This window comes from Ovis aries, chromosome 2, assembly GCF_016772045.2.
Source record: "Ovis aries strain OAR_USU_Benz2616 breed Rambouillet chromosome 2, ARS-UI_Ramb_v3.0, whole genome shotgun sequence".
Lineage (NCBI taxonomy): Eukaryota > Metazoa > Chordata > Mammalia > Artiodactyla > Bovidae > Ovis > Ovis aries.
The window spans coordinates 96,709,143-96,735,995 of NC_056055.1; the positions used below are offsets into that span (position 1 = coordinate 96,709,143).

Below are 26,853 nucleotides of genomic sequence, written 5' to 3' on the forward strand. Positions count from 1 at the left end.
TAGGATTCTCCAGGAAGGAATACTTGAGTGGCTTGTCATTTCCTCTTCCAGGGGATTTTCCTGACCCAGGGGTTGAACCTGAGTCTCTTGAGGCTCCTACGTTGCGGGCAGATTATTTGCCATTGAGCCCCTTTGTTATGGAAGTCCAAACTAAGACATAAACGATGTTTTTGCTTTGTTTGGTACAGTTTTTCTAAATTACTATAGCAAGATCTTGGCCCAGGAATACTTCAAAAGCCAAGTTTAATTGTTTTCATCTCATTTCTTAAAATTTCAACAACTGACAGAGATAGTATCTCATGGCTATTTCTCATCACTAGCAGTGACAATTTTTGCTGAAAAGAAAAGAGGTCATATTACTATACTGCTTGGAAAGCCTATTTATTTACACCCATCTGTCTTAAGTGATTCTGTGGTTGGCCTTGAATGTAGGTCCCTCAGAACAGGTTCATCTAGATTTTTTTTCAATTGTAAATCTTGAACAATTTTATTTTACTGTTTCCCAGGTAGATATTTAATAATTGAGCTATAGTAATGAATGTAGGAAAAGGCTGAGTTTCTATTATAATTATAGTTATGATTCAAATATGATTAGTAATGCAATACTATTATGAAATATTAAAAGGATGTGGAGAAGAATAAATGGTATTTTAGAACATTCAAAAGCCAAATACATTTTTTAGGAAAAGTATTTTATTTTTGTGTCTCAACAGATGAAATTCATAACCTTGTTTTCTGATAAGACAATTCAAACATACAAATCAATTACAACAATGTGCTTATCAGCTCTCCCCTCCCACCCTTGTATTTTAAAGCAACTGACAATTTTGAAGGACACCAAGACAGTAGGGCTTAGCTAAACAATATGGCAATTAAAATTGACCCTCTTAAGAAAATAATCACAATGGTTGTTGAAAAGAATTGTCCTTTGAGCAAAACAGATGGCATGAAAAGAATCATGAAACAAGGATTATAGCTTGCCTTCCAACAAAAGGAAGACGGGGATGTTTGTGAAAACAATGGTACAGAAAGCTGGGGAGTCAGACTGAAAACAACAGAAAACCCTAGGCAATAGATTGCGCCGATGAAATGCATCCCCTTGAAGATAGCCATTCAAACTCTTGTTTCATATTAGAATAACTACCCCACCCCCAGCACCTGGAAGTGAATCATTGCATAACCTTTTGTCAAAACTAGTTTAATCATTTTTTCCAAGCTAAAATCTCTCAAAGAGAGGGGAATTTGTGATGGATCTCCTAGACATCATATATTAGAGATAAACCAAGCCAATTGATGGTCAATGCCATTTTAGATTCTAATTATAGAGGGAGCTGACCTAGGCCTCCCGGGGGAGAAGGGGTCATACACAGTGAGTTCATCTAGCCACCGTAAATCCTGTAGCCCCTTTGTGTTAGGGCCCCAGTTCTCCACACCATCCCCTCATGCTTTCACGGTAAACCTCACAGCACCCTTGTGAGGTAGGTAGTATTATGGTCATTTCTAGAGATGGGGATGCAGAGATGCTAAGTATATTGCCCATTGAGAAGCATGAACCCAGTGACAGAGCCCTTAGAACTCTTACTCCAAATCCTTGTCTTTTTAGAACTTAACTACACGGACTCCCTGAGAGTGGATCATTAAAGCGGGTAGGTCCTTAAAGCCAGATTAGTACCTGGCCATTTGGACACTAAGGCCCATCTCTAAACTACATGATTTGAATGATAGAATGAGAAATCGGTTATGGTCAATGTGGAAGCCAAAGAAGTTAATATGGAGAAATGCAGGATTAAAGTTGGGGCTGCAATTGATAGCAATTTTATTTATTGATGTGCTGTGAAGTTAGTATGATAGTGGCTACTCAGTTGGTGTTAAATGATTAAATTGATGAAAGAGTAAATGAGTGAATGAATGGAGATTGTGCTTGTGTAGGTGGAAAATTAAATCTTGTACACATTTAAAACTAGAACTAGAGAAATCTGATTTCCAATTTCTAATCAAGAATGAGAAGAAAAGAATTAAATAGATTCCTAAATTTCCTGTGGGCATCTATTAGAGCTAATACTGGCAGCATTTCAAAGGATATAGATACACAGACATTTAAAATAACTGTTAATATATAATCTGTGTACTTACTGGTTTCAAATCCAAACTGTAATGATCACTATTAGAGGCACTGCCTCATACATAAACATCATCCATTCACCTTCAAAAGAAAATTCCCTTATGTATACCTATTTTCTCATTGTCATTTATTTGAAAAACTTGTGTTCTCCAGTTCTTATCAAATCCTGTTTTGAAAATACATTGAACTGAAAACAATGAACTACTTCTCTCTTGAACTCACCAGCCAGGGAACACTTTTCAGTTACTTTCCATTTGTGTAAACCCATTAAAAAATTTTTTTTTATTCCTGAAGATTCGGAAAACAGCTGCCATGTATCAAAACCAGCCCTGTGTTAAAACCAGCAATTTTTCTTTTTTTAATTGTCGTGCCATAGAAGGCTCTTGAGACCATTGAAGTAGAGGCAACTGGATTCTCCAAATGTCGCTAAAATAGAAGAGCTTATGTAGATCAAGATGGTAGAGTTGACTTGGTAATCTCTTTGCATTCACATTTGTTCTCTGTTTAGTAAATTAATTCCCAGTAGGATGTTTATACTGATGGTAATACACAGTGAGGCTTAAAGCAGCTCTGAACACCATGGTATAGATTTGTGTGTTTTAAAAAGTGATTAACTTCCACAAGAGCACTGAATGTATATAATGTGCTGTGCTTGGTCACTCTGTCCTGTCTGACTCTTTGTGACCCCACGGACTGTAGCCCACCAGGCTCCTTTGTCCATGGGGATTCTCCAGGCAAGAATACTGGAGTGGGTTGCCATGCCCTTCTCCATGGGACCTTCCCAACCCAAGGATCAAAGCCAGCTCTCCTGCATTGCAGGCAGATTCTGTACCACCTGAGCCACCAGGAAAGCCCAAGAAAATTGGAGTGGGTAGCCTATCCCTTCTCCAGGGGATCTTCCCCACCTAGGGATTGAACTGGGGTCTTTGTAATCTTTCAGACTTTCAAACATCCAGCTAATAGCCCATGAATAAAAGAATACTGTTGGAGAAGGAAATGACAACCCACTCCAGGGTTCTTGGCTAAGAAATTCCATACAGAGTGAAGTAAGCCAGAAAGAAAAACACCAATACAGTATACTAACACATATATATGGAATTTAGGAAGATGGCAATGACAACCCTGTATGCAAGACAGGAAAAAAGACACAGATGTGTATAACGGACTTTTGGACTCAGAGGGAGAGGGAGAGGGTGGGATGATTTGGGAGAATGGCATTCTAACATGTATACTATCATGTAAGAATTGAATCGCCAGTCTATGTCTGACGCAGGATACAGCATGCTTGGGGCTGGTGCATGGGGATGACCCAGAGAGATGTTATGGGGAGGGAGGTGGGAGGGGGGTTCATGTTTGGGAACGCATGTAAGAATTAAAGATTTTAAAATTTAAAAAATAAAAAACTAAAAAAAAAAAAAAAAAAGAAATTCCATGGACAAAGGAGCCTGGCAGGCTACAGTCCATGGGGATGCAAAGAGTCAGACAAGACTTAGTGACTGAGCAAAAGAATACTGTAGATTCAAGGTAGTGAATTGCCTCTCTGTGCTATGGCACCAGCAGGCTTGATTTCTTGTGCTTAAGAATAATATGAGGAGCAATGCTGTGGATAGAGAAGGCTCATATAAATGAGGAGTATCTGGTAAATGAATTGATCTCCCAATGTGACAGCAAACAAAATTATTCAATATATGACTAACTTCCACAATCATATATAAGATTTAGGTCTTTCAAGCAAAGAGATAACCTATGTAATAGTATGCTGTTTTTCATAGAGACTTTCCTTGGATTTTCTTCTTACCCCTGTCTTCTTAGTGATTGGATTCTGTTTTTAATTTTTCTTATTAGAGGCAAACAGAATCATGGGAATTCTCAGATAACCCATGTATTTTCCATCTACCTTTTCTTTTCCTTTGTCTTTCTCCAGATGGTTCTTAGTATGTGTGGTTCTTAGTATGTGTGTGTGTATCTGGCATTAAATGACATGTACTATATAGAGAGACTTATTGACATGTTCTAATATTCTGAATTACACAGTTCAGAGTATTATGGAATGATACAATGCCTGTATAGCTATAACAAGGGATATCCTTCTGAATCCATTTTTTTTTAAATAGAGGATCATAGTTTTTGCATTTAGGTGTTTATAAGAGTTAATGAAAGGCACGGGAGTGAGGAGCCCTACAAGCCAGCATTTTCAATTTTTCCACCCATCAGTGGCAGAATTCCCAGGTGAATTTCCACTCAGGAATCCCATTAAGGTGTTTCAGTGTTCTCCTTGACTTGGTCTTATTCCACATTAATCTTCACATCTTGTGTTTTAGGTCTGACAATGAGGTGATTATGAAGAGAATATTGAGTTCTACAATATACTTATCTGCCTTAATGGGAGTATCTAGGAACTCTTAACTCTTATTTTGACTGTATCAAATGACACCTGGAATCACCTGGAGTGATATACTCATAACCAAGGAGAATGAGAGGGAGAAGAAGTCCAGCAACTCCCATCCCAACTCACAACTCTGATTGGCTTCTAAATGTATGAAGCAACATATGGCCAGAATGTCTTTATAAGGATAGAGCCAGAAGCCAGGCTGCTGAGTTGAGTATGCTGCTAAGTCGCTGCAGTCGTGTCCGACTCTGTGTGACCCCATAGACGGCAGCCCACCAGGCTCCCCTGTCCCTTGGATTCTCCAGGAGTGGGTTGCCATTTCCTTCTCCAATGCATAAAAGTGAAAAGTGAATGTGACATCGCTCATTCGTGTCCAACTCTTTGCGACCCCATGGACTGCAGCCTTCCAGGCTCCTCCGTCCATGGGATTTTCCAGGCAAGAGTACTGGAGTGGGGTGCCATCACCTTCTCTGGAGTTGAGTATATTGTTTATTTAAAATTTTGACTCCATTATATTGTCTTCTTCCCTCTTATCCTTGTTTAAGAAAAAGTCCTGAAGTATTAGGGCTATCTTCTTCCTGATCAGGGAGTTTATTGGACAACCTAACTTGTGATGTATTAGTTGACAGAGATGTATTCCTAACTATTCATGGAAACTTTTTTGTTTTGGTCATGCTAGTTTAGTGGTATACAATGAAAGCCCACTTTCATTCAGGTGACACATAGCTTTGGCAATACCAAAAAAAAAAAAAATCTTCAGGAGAAGGAAACCCCTTTCTGGTGGTAAGCTCTTCATCCTATAATTAAAGAATAGCAAGGAGGCCTTTTCTGCATTTCTTACTAGCAGCTTCAGAATGAGAGTGCATTCTGCTGCCTAGCAGTGATCTTGGGCTTTTTGGTCATTTATCAGTATGGCTTCCAGGTCACATCCTTGCCAGCTCTCTGCTTCCTCCACTCACTCCCTCTTCACTGGAAGACATCTAGCATGAGCTCTAGGGGTGAAGATGAAAACACAGGATGACAGCTACCTGAGCATACCTCCCCAAAGCCTGTTCCCTTAAGCACCAAAAGTAAGGAGAGAACACCTTTGCTCTCAGAAGAAAGATTGCATGAGGGTAGTTTTTACATGGTTAGTTCTTTTCCGCTTTTACGTTAGACAGGCTTCTTTCCTTTGTTGTCAACATGCCTGAAGACAAAAGACTTCTCTGTTTTAATTTTTTGTGCCTTCCTATCTTACATGATGTCTCAATCATAGATAGTTGGCTGAGTGAAAGCTGACTCATAGATGATCATGTTGTGTGTTTGGCTTGCTGGAGCCTACAGTACTTGTTCAAATATATTTCATGCCTAAAGTCACGGCCATTACTTGCTTCTGTAACCAACTGTAATGGATGGGATGATTCTGCAAGTGGTGCAGGATTTATCTTCAGTAAAGTAGAGTATCTTTCTAGTATAAGAAAGTGAAAGTCGCTCAGTCATGTCTGACTCTTTGCGACCTCATGGACTATGCAGCCCATGGAATTCTCCAGGCCAGAATACTGGAGTGTGTAGCCTTTCCCTTCTCCAGGGGATCTTCCCAACCCAGGGATCAAACTCGGGCCTCTTGCATTGCAAGCAGATTCCTCACCAGCTGAGCCAGCAGGGAAGCCCTCTAGTATGCACGGTATGACCTAAATTTGGATTTTCAGCAGGTCAAATCATGGCTCCTTGGACATTTTGCTTATGAAGAATCTGAAAGCCTGGCCTCTGATTCCTCTCTGAGTGGTTTCCTTTCATCACAGCGGTAGATTGATTCCCCTGGGCCTAGTGCTTCTCTGACTGGAGTTATTTATAGATTATCTGGTCTAATCACAATGTTAAAGATATTTAAGCAAGCTTATGTTCCTCATGAGCAAGGCTCATATAACCGACCTCTCTCAATAGGGAGTATTTTCTGATAGATGACTCTAATAGTTTTTTATTACATTTCATTTTTTCCCCTTAATAATAGCCAAATGGTTTTAACTGAGATATCATATGCTTAAGCCCTTTACATTAGTAAAGAAAACATGTGTTCTTATTTTACATGTTAATAAAATAAGTTAACTTGTTTTTACAAGTTAAAAACAAAACATGCCCACAATAAGTCAATAATAATTATCAGTGGTACACAAATATAAATCAAGGTACTTTTGTCATTAGCACTATTTTTTTTTTTGAGAATAAAAACAAGCTATCAGGCATTAAAGAAAAAAAGAAGTTTTAAAGGTTGTTGGTTAGTAACTTCCAATCATAGGATATTCCCAGAATAAGACTTTGATAAGACATTAAAGAAACACACACACCCACTTTCTGTCTCTCTTTTTCTCCTGCTCAAGCTTATCAGCTTTTAAAACAGTCACATTTTATTTAAACACTTAAAAAAATCAAATCACCCTCCCCCTCATATTTATATATGTATATATAAACAATAGCATTTAAATTAATTATCTGGGACATTTCATACCATAAGGAAAAGGATAAAATATAAGACAACTGACTTGTGTATCAAAGCAACACATGTGTGTGTGGTACACTTGATTTTATAACTAGGGAGGAAAAGAGCATGGTTCCTTCCAAACAGCCTCTAAAGAGTTTGTTCATGACTTAAGTGTCTGTCTCTTGCCATCACACAGGTATGTCTGACTCAGTGTGTTGCTGGACACACATTGTGGTAAAGATCGAATTTTTTTTTTTTTGAAAGTCTGATTTACTCTCCTGCATAATCATTGTTTGTTGATTACACTGTGTTACAGTATTGATTTCATGGTAGTGGGGATTAAATATATTTAAGCAATTTAGAATAGGAGGTTTGCAAGGAAATGAAGAAAGCTAACACGGCAACTGAATTTCTGGGGTGATTTTGGGGCATTTTCTGTTTTGTCCTTGTAGGATAGATACATCTTTGACTCTGACCCATTTGTAGGATGGAAAGTTATCTTTCGAACTTTATTGGAATTAATACAGTTAACCAATTTAGGAGAATGTACAATTGCATTTTTGTTGTCTTCTAATGGCTATTTTGCATATTAAAGGTAAAGCCTTCCTTAAAATATGCAGTACTCTCTTGATTATGCCAGCTCTTTGCTCATTCTGCTAAGGCTATAAATAAAGCTTCTATTTAAGGCTGGCATTATATCAACCCACCTGCTTCTGAAAGAGAGAGAGAAAAAAAATCAGAATCATTCAACTTGCAGATTGCTGTCACCTTGTAATTATGTGAATGGTAAGTCTTAACTTTTAAGTGTTCTGTGAGATAGGCTAGACGGCTTTTGAAAAAAAAGCAATTTCCGGTTTAACAATTACTCAAGAATTTCTGAGTACCAATGAAAGGAGACTTTTCCCTCGAGAGAACATTCATTGATAGGGTGTGACAGCAGCTGGGAGATGACAGTGGTGGGGCAGGGAGAGCTGGAGAATGAGGGATCCTTTCAGTGGTGGCATCAGGAAAGGAGGCAGGATTGGGGGGGGTACCAAAGCTTTCCTGTCTCCGTGAGCTGTCTCAGGGGACTCAGTGGCCCATGCTCTTTTCCTCCTTCCTATTCAGCATGTTCTTAAGGAGAAGGTGGGGGAGGGGGAGAGAGAAGAGGTCTTAAAGACTTTGGCCAACTGGAGAAGGGCAGTCTGGGGTACATGCAAGTTTGTCTTGATCATATTCCCATATTTTGGAAGAGGAACATCAATTTCAGTTCAGGCCTGTTTTAGAAAATCAAAGCTTTTACAAACTTTCTAATTGTCTTTTTTTTTTTTGGTGCAAACATTTATCCTAGACAACCTGTTGAAAAGCTTATAACACGGTAAGCAGTTTCCATTCTCTGATGTTTTTTGAGAAAATATTCTAACATGTATACTATCATGTAAGAATTGAATCGCCAGTCTATGTCTGACGCAGGATACAGCATGCTTGGGGCTGGTGCATGGGGATGACCCACAGAGATGTTATGGGGAGGGGAGGTGGGAGGGGGGTTCATGTTTGGGAACGCATGTAAGAATTAAAGATTTTAAAATTAAAAAAAAAACTAAAAAAAAAAATATTCAGCTACGTTTACTGCTATCAAAACAGAAAAGCCAATGTCAGATTTGGAAACCTATCTTTCATTGTTGATGGAAAATGCAGTTTACTTGGCCAAATCTTGCCAATCCAGGCCTATGGCTCCTTAACCTTTTTTGCTAGGTAATTTAGCTAAATATTGTGGTGAAGCAGTTCACATTTTGATCTTGTTCATTGTGAAACTGTCCTTTCCTGTAGCGGGACTTTTGCTGGAGTGAGACTGAGAAGGCTCCCCGTGGAATGGTTTTTGAAGGAGTTAGGGGAAGAGTAACAGAGTTTCATGTCAAATGTTTGCCAAAGTACTAGGAAGCACACTCTGCTACTTAATGTGGAACTCAGAAATCAACAAGTCAGACAATACTTCATCCCTCAAGGCCTTCCATACACAACTGCAAGGATAACTCCAGAACTCCTCCTTCAGAAAATAGCAAGGATTTTAGTAGAAAGGATAGGACTCTTAAAGCCAGCTGTGGAAAGTCAATGGAAATTACCAGGCACCTGATGTCTTGGTCTAATGGGGAATGTTTCTAAGGCTTTACTCCCAGGAATAAAGGGATAAATCTTTACGTAAGTACTGTGTAGAATGAATGGCTTTGGCCCCACATGTTTTGTTACTAGGCTCACATGGCACAAAGTCCATTTGGAATGGCTTATTGTGAGTTCTATAAAGGTGACCTGGACATAGGTAATAGGGATAAAAAGACAGTGATGAAAGTTAAAGACGATGCTTCTTCAGTTAAGAAGATAACTATAAAAATTAGAAAGGAAATAGGATTAAAGTGGATTCAAGTGTCTCCCTCCAACCTTTCTTTAGACTTTTGATATATATATATATTTTTGGGTCATCACTTAGCCTTCTAAGTTGAAAATGATTTTTTTTTTCCCTAGAAAGCTTCAAGACATATTTGTGATGCTGAATATCTTCTGAGCACAGTTACTGAAGTTAAAGCAAATGTCTTGGTGTGGAGATAAAGGGAGGTCCTAGAAGGGTAAGTAAATTTACATGGGGCTCCACTAAATTTTTCTTTTCCAGGATTACAGCCTCTTTTTTCTACCTTATATTATATATTTGTTCCTGATTGAGTTATGGAAAGTGACAAAAGTCAGGCTTAAAATTTAAGATTTGCAGGTGAGATTTAAATGATTAAAAAAAATCATAGAAGATTATAATTTCTGGGCTCCTCTGAGAACTGAAGAGAACAGATTTGACCAAACAATGGAGAAAGAATCCACCTTGAAGACTGTAGAGAAAATCCTGAATGCCTTTATACTACTGGGTGGGGTGTGGAGTGGGGGCTGTTGGTGATAAAAAAAATTTCTGAGAAACTTGAGCAAAGCTAGAGTTATGAAAATGTCCTCTGGGACTAGGAAGTACAAGTCTTGGCAATTCTAGGGTTACATTTTCAAACTTTGAGAATATTTGAAAAACTCATAAATGCAATGAAAAATTTTAAAAAGTAACATGAGAATTTGGAAAGGTAGAAATCACTTGCCAGAAACACATTAGGCCAAATCATTTGAGTTATCATACTCTAACAGAATAGATCAATTTTCTCAATTAGGTCTTTAGCCAGGGAATTTTTCTTCTTGAAATTTAATGCCTAGAGAGTATACTTCATTGAAGATGCTTAGTATTCACAGAGAACTGGTCAACCCAGAATTAAATGCTGAGCCAAACAACTGTATTTCTTCTTGGGACAGTTTGAAAAAAAATACTCTGGGAAGACTGATAACCCCTAGATGACTACTAGGGGAAAATTTGTCCCATGTGCTGATGTAAGATATTATTGTTTGTTGCAGTCTAGTTGGATCTAATAAAGAGGTAAGCTGAAGTCACAAGGGAAAATTCCCTTTGTGAAGTTTTATACTAGAGTGTCAAAGTTCTAGTCAATGGAACCCAAGATCAAAGCTTTACAGTTATAAAAAGGAACCCAAGATCTGAACAGATAGAATGTAGAAAATTAAGTGGCCATTCAGTTACTTGTTAATCCATTACTATGATGCTTCAGACAAAGTCACAGCTCCTGCTAGAACTTTCTGGCCAGTTCATTTGTATGATCAGATCATTCATCCAAGTGGCCTACTTTTTGTAATCCATTGGAACCCAATTCAAATAGTAATTTTACTCTTCTTGGAAACATTGGGTTTAGGAATAATTCAGAAGAGTACAACTCCAGTCCAGTGTTAACTGAACTGGGTTCTGCGAAGCTCTAGTTTTTCAAGATGTTTAATAGTTATATCATGAAAAGAAGTGCCTCATGCTCAAATAAGTTGGAGAAACCTCAAGGTAAGCAAAATTAAATAACATTCATGTTTACTGAACTTTTTAGAAGATTTATTTGGCTCAAATATATATTGAACCTCCAAGAGGTTGTTACAGCATGCATCATTTCCCCAACTTATTAGTTTATGAGACTTTTTTGGAAAGAACACTTATTAATATCCTAAATAACTTGTTCCAGGGATCACAGTATATAAACCCCCAAGAAAGTGCAGTCTCTTTACTTCCTGTGGAATAATAACTAAATCTTTTCATGGATGGGTTGACTTTAATCCAATTTCATTTGCCTAAGCTTTTTGGTCCACTTTTATTTTGACAGAAAATAGCAGAATCTCAAAGCCCTGTTATTAACTGCTAAATGTTTCTTTCTCTCTCTCTCTCTCTTTTTTTTTCCAGATGGGCAATTAGTTAAATACTTATTCCAAACAAAGTATTCTCCACTAACTTTTTTTTTAATTTTTATTTTTACTTTACTTTACAATACTGTATTGGTTTTGCCATACATTGACATGAAGACTCTGTCTACTTTAACTTTGTTCATTTTAGAATTGAAAGATTCTGTTCCATTTCCATACAAGTTGGAACTGTGATAGAATTTATAGCAGATCTTGACTCATTGTTAGATATAAATAAGGTAATTTCCATAAGAGGAAAATGAATTTCTAAATGGTCTATGATAATCATCAGGAAAGTCAAATGAAAAATTACTCAGGCAGTCCATTCTTCAATCTTTCTATCTCATTTCCACCCTTTATTAAGGGAGAACTATGTTTAAACATGCTGCTATCCAGTTGGCAAAACAATTTTTGGACCTGTCACTTTTTTACTGGGGTCACTTTTATTTTACTGAAGTTACTCAAAAAGTCAGCTCTTTGGAAGTTAAACTTCCAATGTGATATGTCAAGAAACAAATGCCAGACACCTTCTATTCCAGCTTACACACTGTACCAAAGGGTGCTCTTTTTAAGGTTCTTCTCAAAGTGTGAAAAGTGTAGAAATCTGTCTCTTCTATGCTAATTAAATATATCACATGTCATGAATACACTATAGTCAGTGCTTTCCCAGATCATATGATTATAGTTGACCTTTGAACAACCTGGGCATGAACTGTGCAGGTCCACTTATACACAAATTTTTTCCAACCATATATACTACAAGTATTGATACTATGTGATCTGAGGTTGGTTGAATCCATGGATGCAGACTTGTGGGCCAATTATAAGTTATATGAAGATTTCAACCACACAGGGATCATCACCCCTAACTCCCACGTTCAAGGGTCAGCTGTATCTGCTTTGAAAACCACTGACTCAGCCTTCAGCCAAATGGAATTATGTCTCAGTTGAACCAGATCACTGGTGGGAATGGCATGATGCCATTTTTTTTACACTATAATATTTTCACTTGAGTAACAATCATTAATACAAACTGAATTGGACAAATTCATTCAGAGGGGTGAAAAAGTGTCAGCATAGTTTAACCTATTTATAGGGGTAAATCTTAGCTTTTCCTCAGTGGAGAAAAAAAATAATATCAGTAAGTGCTTTTAAATCCACCTTGCTTTTTGCCACTTCTTTAAAAACAAGACAGATTCCAGACAGCTTTCAAAATAAAAATCAATATCTCCTTGGAAAGGAAGCAGGGAGACACCCTGGAGTTGTGCATTTAAGATGATACTGTGTGTAGAGTATTTGAATAGACAACCTCAGAGGTGCAGTAAGCCAGATGACCCCTCAAACTGGCAGTGATCCAGCCTTCAGACAACATTGTTTTTAAAACAGATCCTTAGTTGTATGGATTGCCCTGGTTTCTGTTGGCATCTGAGAAGAACTTATTATCCAGAGAGCTTTACACATCTGAATTTTTTTTGATCTTAGCTATGAGCTGAATATTACCCTAGGAGTAGATATAAACATCACATCCTCTTCCCTTAGTAGCAATTGATGAAAGTAAAATCGAGTTGTGGTTAAAGGAAAAAGTTTCATTATTGACACCTACCTTGCATTTTACGGGTGTAAACAGTGACACACCACTTTCTGGAGAAACCAAAGGCTTTGTTACAGTAAACTGGTCCAGTGTGATATCACAAGTATAAAAAATATTCCATTCTGTATCAAAACTAGGCACATGCCTTTATTTATAATAACAGAAGTTAACAGAGTTGGGCATTTTTGCCTTGGGTCCTATCTCTTGGCATCCTACATCAGACAAAACTCATCTCTCCACATATATCCACCCATAACTCCAGGGATCTAGTCTCAGGGTTATCTCTATGTAAAGGAAGGTGAAGTCACACTTGGGTCGATAGTGGTGTGTAACTAAAAAGCACAACCTCTCATTCATATTGCTTCAAAACATATACAGCATATATGTTTCCAAAAAGAAAAAAAAAAGAGAGAAGAGTAAAGAATATATTGATTTCTTTGTGGTGTTGAACCAACAGTATGGGATGATGCAAGGCTTTTAACAAAGGAGAATCAGATACAAATTTTTCTGTCGAGTATGGTTTAGACAAATGTGTCTTTTTAATACGTAAATCCTACATTGTAGGTTGCTCCTTTTGATTTCTTCTTCTGTTTTTGCAGTGGTAGAAAAGGTTGAGTAACTGTCCGTGAGCATGAGCCGAAGCTTCAGGTTCATTACTGAGATCCCCAGAATGCCAGTATTTGCAATGCAAACAATTAGTACCCCACTGTGTGAAGGGCTCTGACACATGCCTGCCTGCCTCTAGGTGGAGCGTCTCCATCACAAGTCCTCCTGCTTCTGCGGACCCTGCATTGACACAGGGGAAGCTGCACTAAGCTGCCTTTTAACCTAGTACTTTTCTTGTGCCAGGCTGGCTCACTGGTTACAGACAATGACACAGAAACAATAGTTGGAGCGGCCAACCCTCAAATCATTTTCATGTTGAATCTCCTGGGTCCAGCCACCTCCCCTTCCACGACAGCACCGTTGTTTTTTCGGGGCACGTACTCAAGGTCAATGCTGTTTTTGTGTTTGCCTTTCCCTCGGCTCCACACAAAAAGGAGGAGAAAGCAAAATAACACGACTCCCAGGAAGGTGAAACAGCCCATGGCTGTCGACACCAGTATTGTCTTAAGGTCCAAGGAGAAAGTATTGGCATTGGTGCCATTGGAAATGGTGTCATTGGAGTCGGTCATGTACATAGGGGTCCTGTTGGCATAAAGAAAGCGGTCTGAAGCGAATCCTTTGACAGTTAAGGAGGCCGTGAAGGTGTCATTCCCGGCAGCATTGCTAGCGATGCAGACGTACATCCCGCTGTCTTGATCCTGGGCGAAGCGGATCTCCAAGGTGCCATCACCCAGCACGGTGGCTCTTCCATTGGACTTGGTGGTGATGAACCGCCTTCGAGGTGTCACCCAGGAGATCACAGGCTGAGGGTCTCCGTCGGCATTGCATTCCAGCTGTACCGTCTGGCCCTCATCCACAAGCAGATGCTGCAACTTCTTGTCACGGATTCTGGGTTTTTTGCAGGTGAAGTAAAAAGAAAGGGCAGTGCTGTGGAAATCTTTGAAAGACCTCTCGCGGATAGTGTCTGGACCAGCGCACATGGGCTGCTGGCCACCGAACTGCAGGGTTGGGTGCCGCTGAAGGATCCATAGGAGACGGCAGTCACAGGCCAGAGGATTGTTGTTAATGCTCAGGACCTCCAAAGCCCTCGGGGAGGAGAAGACGTTCTCTTCCAGAGTTTCCAGAAGGTTCTGAGACACATTGAGCACACGAAGGAAGCGGAGCCCTTGGAAGGAGTGAGGCTCAATGGTGCGGAGCTGGGCCCCCACTATATGAAGCTCTTGGAGGCGGATCAGGTCAGAGAACATGCCTGCCTCAATAGTGCTGATGGGATTGTAGGAGAGGTTCAGATGGGTCAGGTAGACCAGGTGTTTAAAGGCAAGGAAGGGGACGGTGGATAGGTTGGTGTTGGTGATGGAGAGGGAGGTGAGGTTGAGACCATAGAGGCTGTTGGCAGGCATCATATCCAGTAAAGGCCAATAGTCAATCTCTAGATGTTTCAGGTGGAACAGTCTTTTAAAGGCATACACGGGCATGTTGTTGATATTGAGATGCTTCAGGTGCAGGCTGATGAGGCTGCGGAGGTGTGAGAGGGCTTCTGTGGGTACCGCAGTGAGGTTACATTTCTCCAGTGTGAGCTGCTCCAAGCTAAGCAGTCCACTGAAGGCCCGGTGTGATATATAAACCAAATCGTTGTCCCCCACTTCTAGAGACTTCAGGTTATGCAAATCCTGGAACATGTAGTCCAGTAAAATGACAATTTTATTCTCACTAATGTCAAGCTTGGTGAGGTTGGAGAGGCCCGTGAAGACCCCCAAAGGGACCAACTTCAGGCGATTGCCCTTCAGGCGGAGGGAACGCAGGTTGAAGAGATTGTTAAAGGCTCCTGGCTCCACATTGGCAATGATGTTGTCACTCAAGTCTATCTCCTCCAGCAGAGGGTAAGAGATGAATTCTTCGGGGTTGATGCTTTTCAGCCTGTTCTTGCTGAGGTCCAAGATTTTGGTCTCGATGGGAATGCCCTCTGGGATGGTGAGCAACCTCCTCCTGTGGCAGCTAACAGATTTGTTCTGGGCCGAGCACTCGCAGCGAGCAGGGCAGCCAATGGTGGATCCCATGAAGATTAAGACCACAGCCAGACCCAGGAATGGCTGCCAACATGATAAGGCCGTGTGAAGCATGACTCCCCGTCTTAGTCTACACCTTGGTCACGGGCCTGCAGGAGAAGGGAGGAAGAAAAACTGAGTTAGGAAATAGGTAGGTAAAGAGACATAAAGGAGACAGTGAGTACAATGGAAAAGACCCTAGATTTGGAGGGCTGCAGATCTGATCTGACCTTTAAACCTGAGAGCTGCCATCATTAACAGGGTCGTGGGTAAGTTATTAATATTTCGCCTCCCTGTACTTCAGTTTTCTTGGCTGTGAAATGGAAATAAGAGGGACAGTGATAGTACCTTTCTAGAGTTATGACAGTTTCAGTACTGAACAACTCTGTGTATGTTCAGCTCTCTGCGACTCTATGGACTGCAGCCCTCCAGGCTCTTCTGTCCATGGAGTTCTCGAAAGACTAGTATAGTGTCTGGCACAGACTGGTGCAAAACAATACATTTCACAAAAGGCTTTATTTTGAACTTAAAGGACAGAAGCAGAGGTCAGTGGCTAAGAGGACATTTATGCAGCTTGAATCAGTGTCTGTATCTCTGACGTTTGTGATGTCATCCTCTTTAAAATGAAGCGAATAGAAGCTTCACTGAACATTACGAACCTTGGGTTCCAAGGACAAAACACAGTTACATTCAGTGAAAGAGGTTGAGATGTTTCACCTTCATATGTAAATATTCCGTTAAAGTGAAAGTGTTAGTCGTTCAGTCATGTCAGACTCTTTGTCACCACATTGACGGTAGCCTGCCAGGCTCCTCCATCCATGGAATTTTCCAGGCAAGAGTACTGGAGTGGATTGCCAGTTCCTTCTCCAGGGACTCTTCCAGGCCCAGGGATCAAACCCGGGTCTCTTTCATTGTAGGCAGAGACTTTACCATCTGAGCGACCAAAAGTCCCTTTTAACTAGAAGATGTACCTCTTTCAGAGTTCAGCAAATTTTGATTTATAAAAGGTTTTTCTCTTTTGAGGTAAACAAAAAAATCCTCAAAATCTCCCGGAACTCTTCATGTTTATCATAGGTATGAGGCATCATAGTGGCTATGAGGATGAAAATTCTTTAAGATTTTTTTGGGTTAAATATGTAAGAGTGGGAAGAGTCATTATTTTGAGAAAAAAAGTCTTTAATAAATGAACATCATTTTTTCGTATTCAAATTCAAACCCATTAAACCTGTTAAGCTGAAATTAAATAGATATCAGACGAGATTGGAACTATGTTTTAAATGTATGTCATTAAGCAGACACTGAACTTACTGCTCAGTTGAATAGTGAGAAGTATGTTATGAAGAAGCATGAACCTGAGATCCCCAGGGGTGTGCTTCATCCACGGACACCATGTTTACTCAAGGGCAAGTAGTTTAAAGTAATGTTTTTAGATATAGAGGAATTTGATAAAACTTCAGCATTCACTCCTGAATCATTTAAGAGTATAAATCTTCAATCAGTGTTTACATATGTCTATGTATATATAACTATGTCTATATCTAAACACATCTATCCATAAAAATGACAAGAACAAACTGAATAGTGAATCACTAGAAAAAATGGCCTCAAAATGTAGGACAAAAGCATAAATGCAGAAAGTGCTACTAAAATCAATTAGAGGGAGATGGGAAATAGATGGGGAAACAGTGGAAACAGTGTCAGACTTTATTTTTTGGGGCTCCAAAATCACTGCAGATGGTGGTTGCAGCCATGAAATTAAAAGACGCTTACTCCTTGGAAGAAAAGTTATGACCAACCTAGATAACATGTTGAAAAGCAGAGACATCACTTTGCCAAAAAAGGTCCATCTAGTCAAGGCTATGGTTTTTCCAATGGTCATGTATGGATGTGAGAGTTGGACTGTGAAGAAAGCTGAGCGCCGAAGAATTGATGCTTTTGAACTGTGGTGTTGGAGAAGACTCTTGAGAGTCCCTTGGACTGCAAGGAGATCCAACCAGTCCATTCTAAAGGAGATCAGTCCTGGGTGTTCTGTGGAAGGAATGATGCTAAAGCTGAAACTCCAGTACTTTGGCCACCTCATGTGAAGAGTTAACTCATTTGAAAAGACTGTGATGCTGGGAGGGATTGGGGGCAGGAGGAGAAGGGGATGACAGAGGATGAGATGGCTGGATGGCATCACTGACTCGATGGACGTGAGTCTGAGTGAACTCCGGGAGTTGGTGATGGACAGGGAGGCCTGGTGTGCTGTGATTCATGGGGTCGCAAAGAGTTGGACACGACTGAGTGACTGAACTGAAGATTTAATTTTGCCACATCTTTCCCAATATTTCTTTGCAGATCAAACTAAAGTCTGTCTTGAAAACCAAAAGAAATTGACTGAGAAATTATTAGAACAAAGAGAATAAGTAAATTAACATTATATAATAAAAATAATTTTCATATATTAAAATTATTTAGAATCATATGAATCATTTAGAAAATATTACTGTATAAGATTATTCCAGTCATAGCAATTCTGAAAAAGTCAAATCTTTGGAATAAACTAAGAAATACACAGACTAATACAACCATTCAGCACTAATGAGGAAACAAATCTTACTAAAAAGAGGGACATAGTATATATTTCAATAGAAATATTTCAAATTATAAAGATAATTCTCAATAAATACAGTCTGAAGAATTTTTTTGGATTTGAAAAACTCAGGTTAATTTGGAAGAATATAAATAGACTAAGCAGAAACATCAAAAATTAGTAATAGCACTCATGAAAAATTTAAACATAAATTAAAAAACTATGATAAAAATTAGCATCATGCTGGCATGAAAATACACAGTGAATGAAACAGACAGTAAAGAATTTTATCTAAATATATTTGAGAAGTCACCATATGTGAAAAGTGGCATTTTAATCCAGAGAGAAAAATATAAATAACTAGGAATTTAGTGGGAAAAGCTGTACATCAACTTCACTGGTTCCAATAAATTCCAGATGAGGGATTAAAATGCAAGAACAAATAATATACCAGAAGAAAATTCTTTAATTTTATAATAATAGAATTGAAAAACCTTTTCTATGATGAAAGCTAGCACGCATGAAAGAAAAGAATAATCTATTCATCTGTGTGCATTTGAAAAAAAATTAGTATAACAAGCAGCAGCAGCAGTATAACAAGCAAGTAAACACACACACAAAGGCAATTGCTAAAATGGAGATTATCTTTTAGGTTTATAATAGATACAGGATTAAGCACAGTAGAAAGCAAACAGTTCTTATTAATCCATAAGGATAAGAGGTAGATGTCAATAGAAAACTAGGCAATGAATGTAATAAAAGCTAAAAGCAGCTAATATATGAAAAGCTGACCAACTTCACAATGCAAAGAAATACAAATTAAACAGGAGTATAACACCTCTGCCCATCAGATTGACAAAGTTTAGTGACTGAAGACACTGATAGAGGAAATATAAACTGGTATAACCTTCAGGAGACAGAGGTACAACAATGAGGAGGTTAAATGATACATATAAGTTTAATATGTTCATCCCTTTAAACCGTTTTCCTTTCAAACATTTTCAAAACCACTTTACTGAGTAATGATTGACATACAGAAACTGCACAAACTTGTACGTACTTAATGTATACAATTTGAGTTTGAAGATAAGTATATATCCATGAAATCATCACCACAATCTATACCATAAACATGTGTGCCATCTCCAAAAGAGGGTGGACCTTTTCTTTTTTCTTAGAAATGTATCATAGGGAAATAATTTAACTAATGTGCATAGATATTTGGTGCAGGCTTGTCTATAATATAGGAAGACTGGAAATATGTAATAGTAGAATCTATAGTTTTTTGTGGAGAACTGATAGTGTGACAATGTTCAGTTTTTGAATATAATGGTATTCTCAATTTATTTAGGTCTTTAATTTCCTTCGGGCTTCCCTTGTGGCTCAGACGGTAAAGCGTCTGTCTGCAATGCAGGAGACACGGGTTCGACCCCTGGGTTGGGAAGATCCCCTGGAGAAGGAAATGGCAGCCCACTCTGGTATTCTTGCCTTGAAACTCCTATGGACGGCAGAACCTGGTAGGCTACCGTCCATGGGGTCACAAAGAGTTGGACACAACTGAGCAACTTCACTTTCACTTCAGTTTCCTTCAGCAAATGTTTCTTCCTTTTTAACTTCTATGCCTTTATTTTTGTACCTTTCTGTGTTTGCTATTACCTCTAAGATGATGCTGAATAGAAGTGCTGAAAGCTGTCTGCCTTATTTTGTTTCCAATCTTAAATCATTTTTTTTTCACCATTAAGTTTGATGTTGGCTATGTTTTAGTGTTTTTTTTTTTTTTAATAAATGCCCTTCATTAGATTGAAGAAGTTCTCTTCTCTTCCTAGTTAACTAGATTTTTTTTTTTTTACCATAAATGAGTTGTTGAATTTTGAAAGATGCTTTTCTGCATTTATTGAAATGGTCGTATTATTTTTCTGTATTTTTCAACATGGCAAATAATGTTAAACCACTTTTGAACTCCTGGTATAAACCCCACTTTGTATGAAGTCTGTGTATATACACACATATTTTATTAGGTTTGTTTTGCTAGTATTTGGTAAATAATTTTTCTATTTCACGAGAATTTTTTCTCTTTTACATCTCTTGTGATATGTTTATGTAATACTGGTTTTTTACATCTCTTGTGATATGTTTATGTAGTATTAGTATCAGAGTGATAGAGACCTCATAAAATCAGTTGGAAAATATTTCTTTGGCCTCTATATTTTGAAGGGTTGGTATAGGATTGTTATTTCTAAAATATTTAATAGAATTTACCTGTGAAACCAAAGAACTTAAGAGTTTTCTTTGTGGGAATGTTTTGAAGTGTAAGTCAATTTCCTTTGTAGATATTGAAATATTTAGATTTTCTATTTCTTTTTTGTGTCAATTTTGGTAATGTGTTTAAGGAATTTGTCTGTTTCATCAAGGTATGAATTTTATTTGGCTGAAGTCAAAGTTTCCCTATTATTCTTTCAAGCTCTGTAGGTCATTGCTTTTACTCTGGATATTGGTAAGTTGTACATTTCCTTTTACTTGATAAGCTTTGCTAGAATTTTGTCAGTTTTATTGAACTTTTTTTTTAAAGTTTCCTAGGGTAGAAACTTATATCACTAATTTTGGGCCTTTTTCCTCCTCTAATATAAGTTTTTAAAATTATAACTATCCCTTCATGCATTTTATATCCTTTCATAAAATTTAATATACTTAAAAAGACATCAGTCAAAATTTTTTTCAAAATTATTTTTCTGTTCCCATCTTTGATCTATGGACAGTATAATTTTGAGTTAACTTCCAAATATTTAGGTCTTTTCTAAATGCTGTGTTATTTATTTTTACCAATAAATGTCAGCCTTCTGAAATCTACTGAGATTGATCCTATGCTGGTCCATAAGACAATCTCTGACCATTCCATTTGTACTTAAATGTGTATTTGCTGTTTGGTGGTATGCTGCTGCTGTTGCTAAGTCGCTTCAGTCGTGTCCGACTCTGTGCAACCCCATAGATGGCAGCCCACCAGGCTCCCTCGTCCCTGGGATTCTCCAGGCTAGAACACTGGAGTGGGTTGCCATTTCCTTCTCCAATGCATGAAAGTGAAAAGTGAAAGTGAAGTCACTCAGTCGTGTCCGACTCTTAGTGACCCAATGGACTGCAGCCTACCAGGCTCCTCCATCCATGGGATTTTCCAGGCAAGAGGACTGGAGTGGGGTGCCATTGCCTTCTCCGTTTGGTGGTATAGTGGGCCACAAAAACTGTGAAGATTAATATGGTTGCTTATGTTAATAAGGATTGCAAAAATCTTAACTTTTCCTATGTTATTCTATATATCAGTAACAGAAATATGTGTTAAAATCTCCAGCTGTGAATTTGTCTACAACTTCCTTAGTTCTGTAGCTTTTTTCCCCTACATATTTTGAAACTGATATTAAGCAGATGTTTAATTTCTGATTTAGTGTTTTTTTTTTAATCATGAATAGTCCATCTTTGTCTCTGGTAATACTTTTTGTCTTTAAGTTATTTTGAATGATGAATACAGCAACTCTAGCTTTTCAAGCTTAATGTTTCCATGGTATATATTTTTCCATATGAAACTTTCAACATATTGGTATCTTTGTAGTTAAAGAGCATCTCTGCCTTTTGTTAGGTTGCTAACTCCATTTAAATAAAATATAATTACTATATGGCTGCATTTAAGCATGCCATTTTGTTATATGTTGGCCATTTGTCAGTTGAATTCTTTTTTTTCTCTCATTCTCCTATCTTCTGTTTTAAACAATTAGGTTTTAAAAAGTATGTTTGCTTCTGGGCCTTTTGGCTAAGATCAAGTACAGTTTTTAAGTGTGCATTGCAATTCTTCTTTCTGTATTTATTTACATTATTTTTATTTGTTCCTGTCTGAATTAGAGTATACATCTTTAATTACCACAATTTATTTATACTTTTTATCAAATTGCTTCAGGTAAAATATATAGTAGACTTGCCACAGTATATTTTCATTCACAACATCCCCCCAGCCTTGGTACAGGAAGGTATAGTGAGTTCCAGACAAAAGGAATAGCATGTACAGAGGCATGAGAACAATGGAGAACACCCTGTGATTTGGGAATTAAAATATGTAGTCCAGAATGGTTTGAGCAAAACCAGAAGAGAAATGGAGGGGAAAAAGAGGCTGAGAGGTAATTAGAGGAGTGATTTACAAGGGGCTTGTAAACTGTGATAAGCTGTTTGCACTTTATCCTGAGGGCAATGGCAAGCCATTAAAGTGGTTTATGCTAAGGAGTGATATGAACAGATTTACATTTGGGGAAGATTGATCTGACTGCCATGAAAAATAGACTTGCAGGAGGGGAAACCTTGAAGCTGGAAACTCAGGAGGCCGTTGCATTATTCGAACCAGAACAAAGCAGGTTCACAGGAGTAGTCTTCAGTAAGTGGACAGATTCAAGAGGTGTTTTGAGGCTGAATAGAAATGTTTTCTTTATGGATTGACTGTGAGGGGTGGAGGAGAAGAGGCAAAGATGAGTTCCAGCCTTCTGGCAACTGGATGGGACCTGGTGTCACTCACTGAGATGGCAAGTTTAGCAGTAACAAGATGAGGAATTCAAGTTTCTCAAATGTGTCTGTCACTGGGTCAAGATATCTGGGCCGAAGGACTTTCCACTCTTTGAAAGTAAAATTTTTCGGATGCTTTTGGGGGTATTTCTTTGGTAGGGCTGGGAAAATGTACATTTTATTACAGATTTTATGTTCAAGATGGAAGTTTTATTACACATTTTGTGCTTTTCATTTTGATTTATGATAAAGAATGAGCTATATAAATTCTACTGCTGAGTGTCATTTTGTCTGGTAGAGTTGCGTGATCTATATATCCCCACTTAGATGAGATAACTGGCAACCTATTTTTGGTTTATTTCAGTAATGGTTTGGGAAAATGTTATTTCATTGTTTGGATCCCTTAATCGGGCTCTGTGTCCAACATGGAAATGACAGTGTCTAATTTAACCACGGCTGCAACTCAACCAGAAAGTTCAACTAAGGTATACAGCGTTGAGTATCATTTTCCTTAAAAATTTGTTCTTTTGGTTCCAAAGTGAAGGGCCATCACAAAGAAGGATGGATAAGTGCTCAGCAAGCCGGCAGCAGATAAGCTCCTTTCACTTCTGGGCAGCTCCTCCATTCTACTTATTTCAGCTAAGCAGAATTAGATAATATGAGGCCATATCTCATCACAGTTCTTGGATGTATATAGTTTGGAAACTGTGCAGGAAGGTTGTGCTTTATTATTCTTATCACAATACTTCTTAGTTTTAGTCTAGAGGGACAAACTGCTGACTCCATTTAGCTTCCACTGTCAGCGGAAGTCTTACAATCAAAGCTTGCTCGCAATGTCTGACTGTGACCAGTCTGATAAGATGAACTTCATTTCATTAAGAGTAAAGCAGGAGTCTAAAATCCGCAGGAAGCCAGCTAGGGCCTTTCCATTAATTCTGATCAAAGGCTGATCCTAATTCTGATTTTTGGCTCAATGATAAGTGCCTTTTTAAACCTAGTGTACGAAGTTGGGATATTTTCTTGCTTCTATTTTTTGTGTGCTGAGTATATTTTGCAACTCATTATATTAAAGCACAAAACAAACAAAACCAAAGGGCTTCACAATGGAAAACAGAAACAATATTTGAGTGCTATATGTAACTCTGAGTTTGACATCTGTTAGCTATGAGACTGGGTAAGCTGATACAATATCTATGATTCTCAGTATTTTGTATGCTAATTTGCGGTCATAAAGCAGGATAAATGTGATGATTAAAGGTGGTGTGTGTAAGGTGACTGCCGTAATTATTTTAATGGGAGAATGGCTTGTTGAAACAGTATCTGTCAGAACATAAAGTGTTGCCAAGGAGACATGGATTTCCTCTGAAGACAGATTTGGGAGATACTGAACAAGGAAATCCTCTAAAGGATGATACAGTTATAAAGAGAAAAGGAGTTTCCAATAGCTATCATTTTAAAAACACATAAAGGAGAAGAGAAAAAAATGATGATGGCTGTGTGTTGTTTAAAAAGAAAACCTAGAAGAGAGACAGCTACTTTGATAGATGCTAAGGTGATGAGAAATTTCTTATCCTGAGAATTCTATGATTAATTTAGTTTCCTGACTGGCATCTTAACAAGGGCACACAACAATAAATGGATAGCACAGAAATCTCTTTAAACCTTCGCACAAACAAATGATAGCTTTACTGGAAATAAATAAATGAACCTATTTCCCAAGTGAAGAGAGGTGGGTGATGAGGGAGGGAGTTGGGGGAAGAAAAGAAAGTAAAGGATTTAATAAAAAAAAAAAATAGTGTCCAAAATATATGAGATAACTTTCAGGTGTCTAAAACCATAAATTCATAAATACCGGTCTATGTCCAAATCAGATACTGAAGAGTTGTGAACAGTTGTATAAAACATTTGAAAACCAAGAGAAATCAATTTTAGCATAAGTTGTGAAAGTCACCAGGGTTACCTAAGTTCTTTGAAGGACCTGAGTGAACTTGAGATTGAACCCCAAAGTCCCCAACCTAGTAGGGAACACTGGACTTGAACGGTTTTTCTGCAAAATGAAAATTATCCTATGTGATTTCTAGTTACTCTCCAAAGTATTTTTACCTTTTTTCTCTCAACTTATTTTGATAGGGAGGAAATGGAAACTTTCAACATTAAGACTCTTCTTTTAATATTCAAGGAGGAAGTAGAAATGGCCAACATGAAAGCCAAGTTTGGAGGATATCTGATGATATTTTCTAAACAAAATGGGGTGATAAATTACAAATGGGGTGATAAAATTACTCAGTGGCTTATGCAGGTAGGTGAACAGTTATCTACCATTGTAGGTATTAATCATATGCAGATGACCAATTCTGTAAATAGCTAAAGATAAAATTTTGATCTTGAGTCACTTGAATGGAGACTGTTAGATGCTTGCAGTTACCACTTGATTTAAAGTCTCTCTCTATATATGAAAACTAGCTGTTAATATGATTTCATGCAATGAAATTTATGTGAAATCATACAGCTAGTAAACTGGACAAGCAGGACTCATGGATGTAGGTGCGCAGCACCTTAAATTTTCCCCTCTGTTTTCCCTTTATAATTAATTCAGGAGAGGTATGCAGGCAAATGGAGAAGGGGAAGACAGAGGGTGAGATGGTTGGATGGCATCACGGACTTTATGGACATGAGTTTGAGTAAACTCTGGGAGCTGGTGATGGACAGGAAGGCCTAGCATGCTGCAGTCCATGGGGTCGCAAAGAGTCAGAGATGACTGAGCAACTGAACTGACTGCCTGAGGGCCCATGACCCTCCCAGATGACATGATAGTAAAGGCCTATATAACGTCCATACTGGCTTTCTCATGCATGTTGCCCACACTGGCATGGGAAAATTCATGTGTAGAAATCATGGGTAAAAACCCATCAATGTAGAAAAGCCCCCGTACAGCAGCAGCTTCCTTTCCTGAGCCACAGAGAGACAATCAAGCCTAACAATTATTCTCTAGATTTCTTAGGAAGAAGTCAGACCAAAGTCATGGTGTGCCCTTAACTACAGTGGAAGACTGAAGGATTCCAGCAGAGCCTGGTTAAGCACTTACCTCCTGCCCTGTGAAGAAAGGGTAAGCACCCTTCTTGCTTGTGAGTTATTTGCCTAAGATTATACAGCCCTAGTCAGTAACAGTGCAGGTGGTGCTAGTGGTAAGAACCCACCTGCCAATGCAGGAGACTTAAGAGGCATGGGTTCTCTCCCTGGGGTGGGAAGATCCCCTGGAGGAGGGCATGGCAACCCACTCCAGTATTCTTGCCTGGAGAATCCCATGGACAGAGGAGCCTGGCAGATTATGGTCCAGAGGGCCGCAGAGAGTCGGATGCAACTGGAGCAATTTACCATGTATTGGAGAAGGAAATGGAAACCAACTCCAATACTCTTGCCTGGAGAATCCCACGGACGGAGGAGCCTGGTGGGCCACAGTCCATGGGGTCGCAAAGAGTCAGACACAACTGAGTGACTTCACTTTCACAGTCAGTTATGGAGCCAGTATTTCTGTGCACTTTTTACTTCAAAGGCAGAGTTCTCACCCTTTACCCTGTACTTCTCCCATCCTTTCTCACACATTTTCACTGTATACAACTCATCTCAAAGAAATAGCAACTATAACTATTTTTGTTAAAAAAAAATTAATAGTAACGCTTCCTTTTAACAACAGAGAAAACCACAAAATTCCCTCATCTTCCCTCTGGGCTATGCTTTGGTATATTTTTTCATGGTTCTGAAACAGCTTTCCACTGGACTGTATCTACTTCAAAACATGAGTTCATTTTGTATTCAAGTGACTAGTAAACAATTAGCAAAGCTTGTCCTAAGTCATCAATTAATAGTTTCTGTTTAATCTTTCCTGAAACCAGAGAGCCCTCTGTTCTTGTGTTTATTTTGATCTCTTTGAAGTGCAAATCATTGGCTCTTCTGCTCTAGTTCTGAGTCTCCTTTTTGGCCTACATAGAATACTTGGACATAAAGAAGATGCCTGTTCTACTTAAACCTTTGAGAGATGAAAATGGTTTTTGTGTAGCTTTGAGATGTATCTCTTTGAAATTAATATTATTAAATGGAGGGTAGTTAGCTCAAGATGCCTGATGGTCTCACCAATATATTATGAAGTGCTTCAAATCTATACGGCAGTATAAGGTAATGGCTAAACACCTAGGTTTGCAATAATAAAAATGTGTTTAAATCTTAGCCCTTTCTTAGTCTCAGTTTTCTTA

At 38.5% G+C, this 26,853-nt stretch overlaps 1 protein-coding gene across 6 annotated transcripts in view; it reads right to left on the bottom strand.

Annotated features, from left to right (window-relative positions):
• Positions 1-674: 674 nt before the first annotated feature.
• The window catches only part of LINGO2 (leucine rich repeat and Ig domain containing 2), a 1,524,944-nt gene continuing 1,498,765 nt past the window's right edge, over positions 675-26,853 (bottom strand). For all 6 annotated transcript variants that reach the window (XM_042243510.2, XM_060411026.1, XM_060411027.1 and 3 more), the window contains one exon: positions 675-15,608. In XM_042243510.2, the coding sequence (XP_042099444.1) occupies positions 13,753-15,573 (1,821 nt within the window). In that variant the 5' untranslated portion in view covers positions 15,574-15,608 and the 3' untranslated portion in view covers positions 675-13,752. The remainder of the gene's footprint in view (positions 15,609-26,853) is intronic.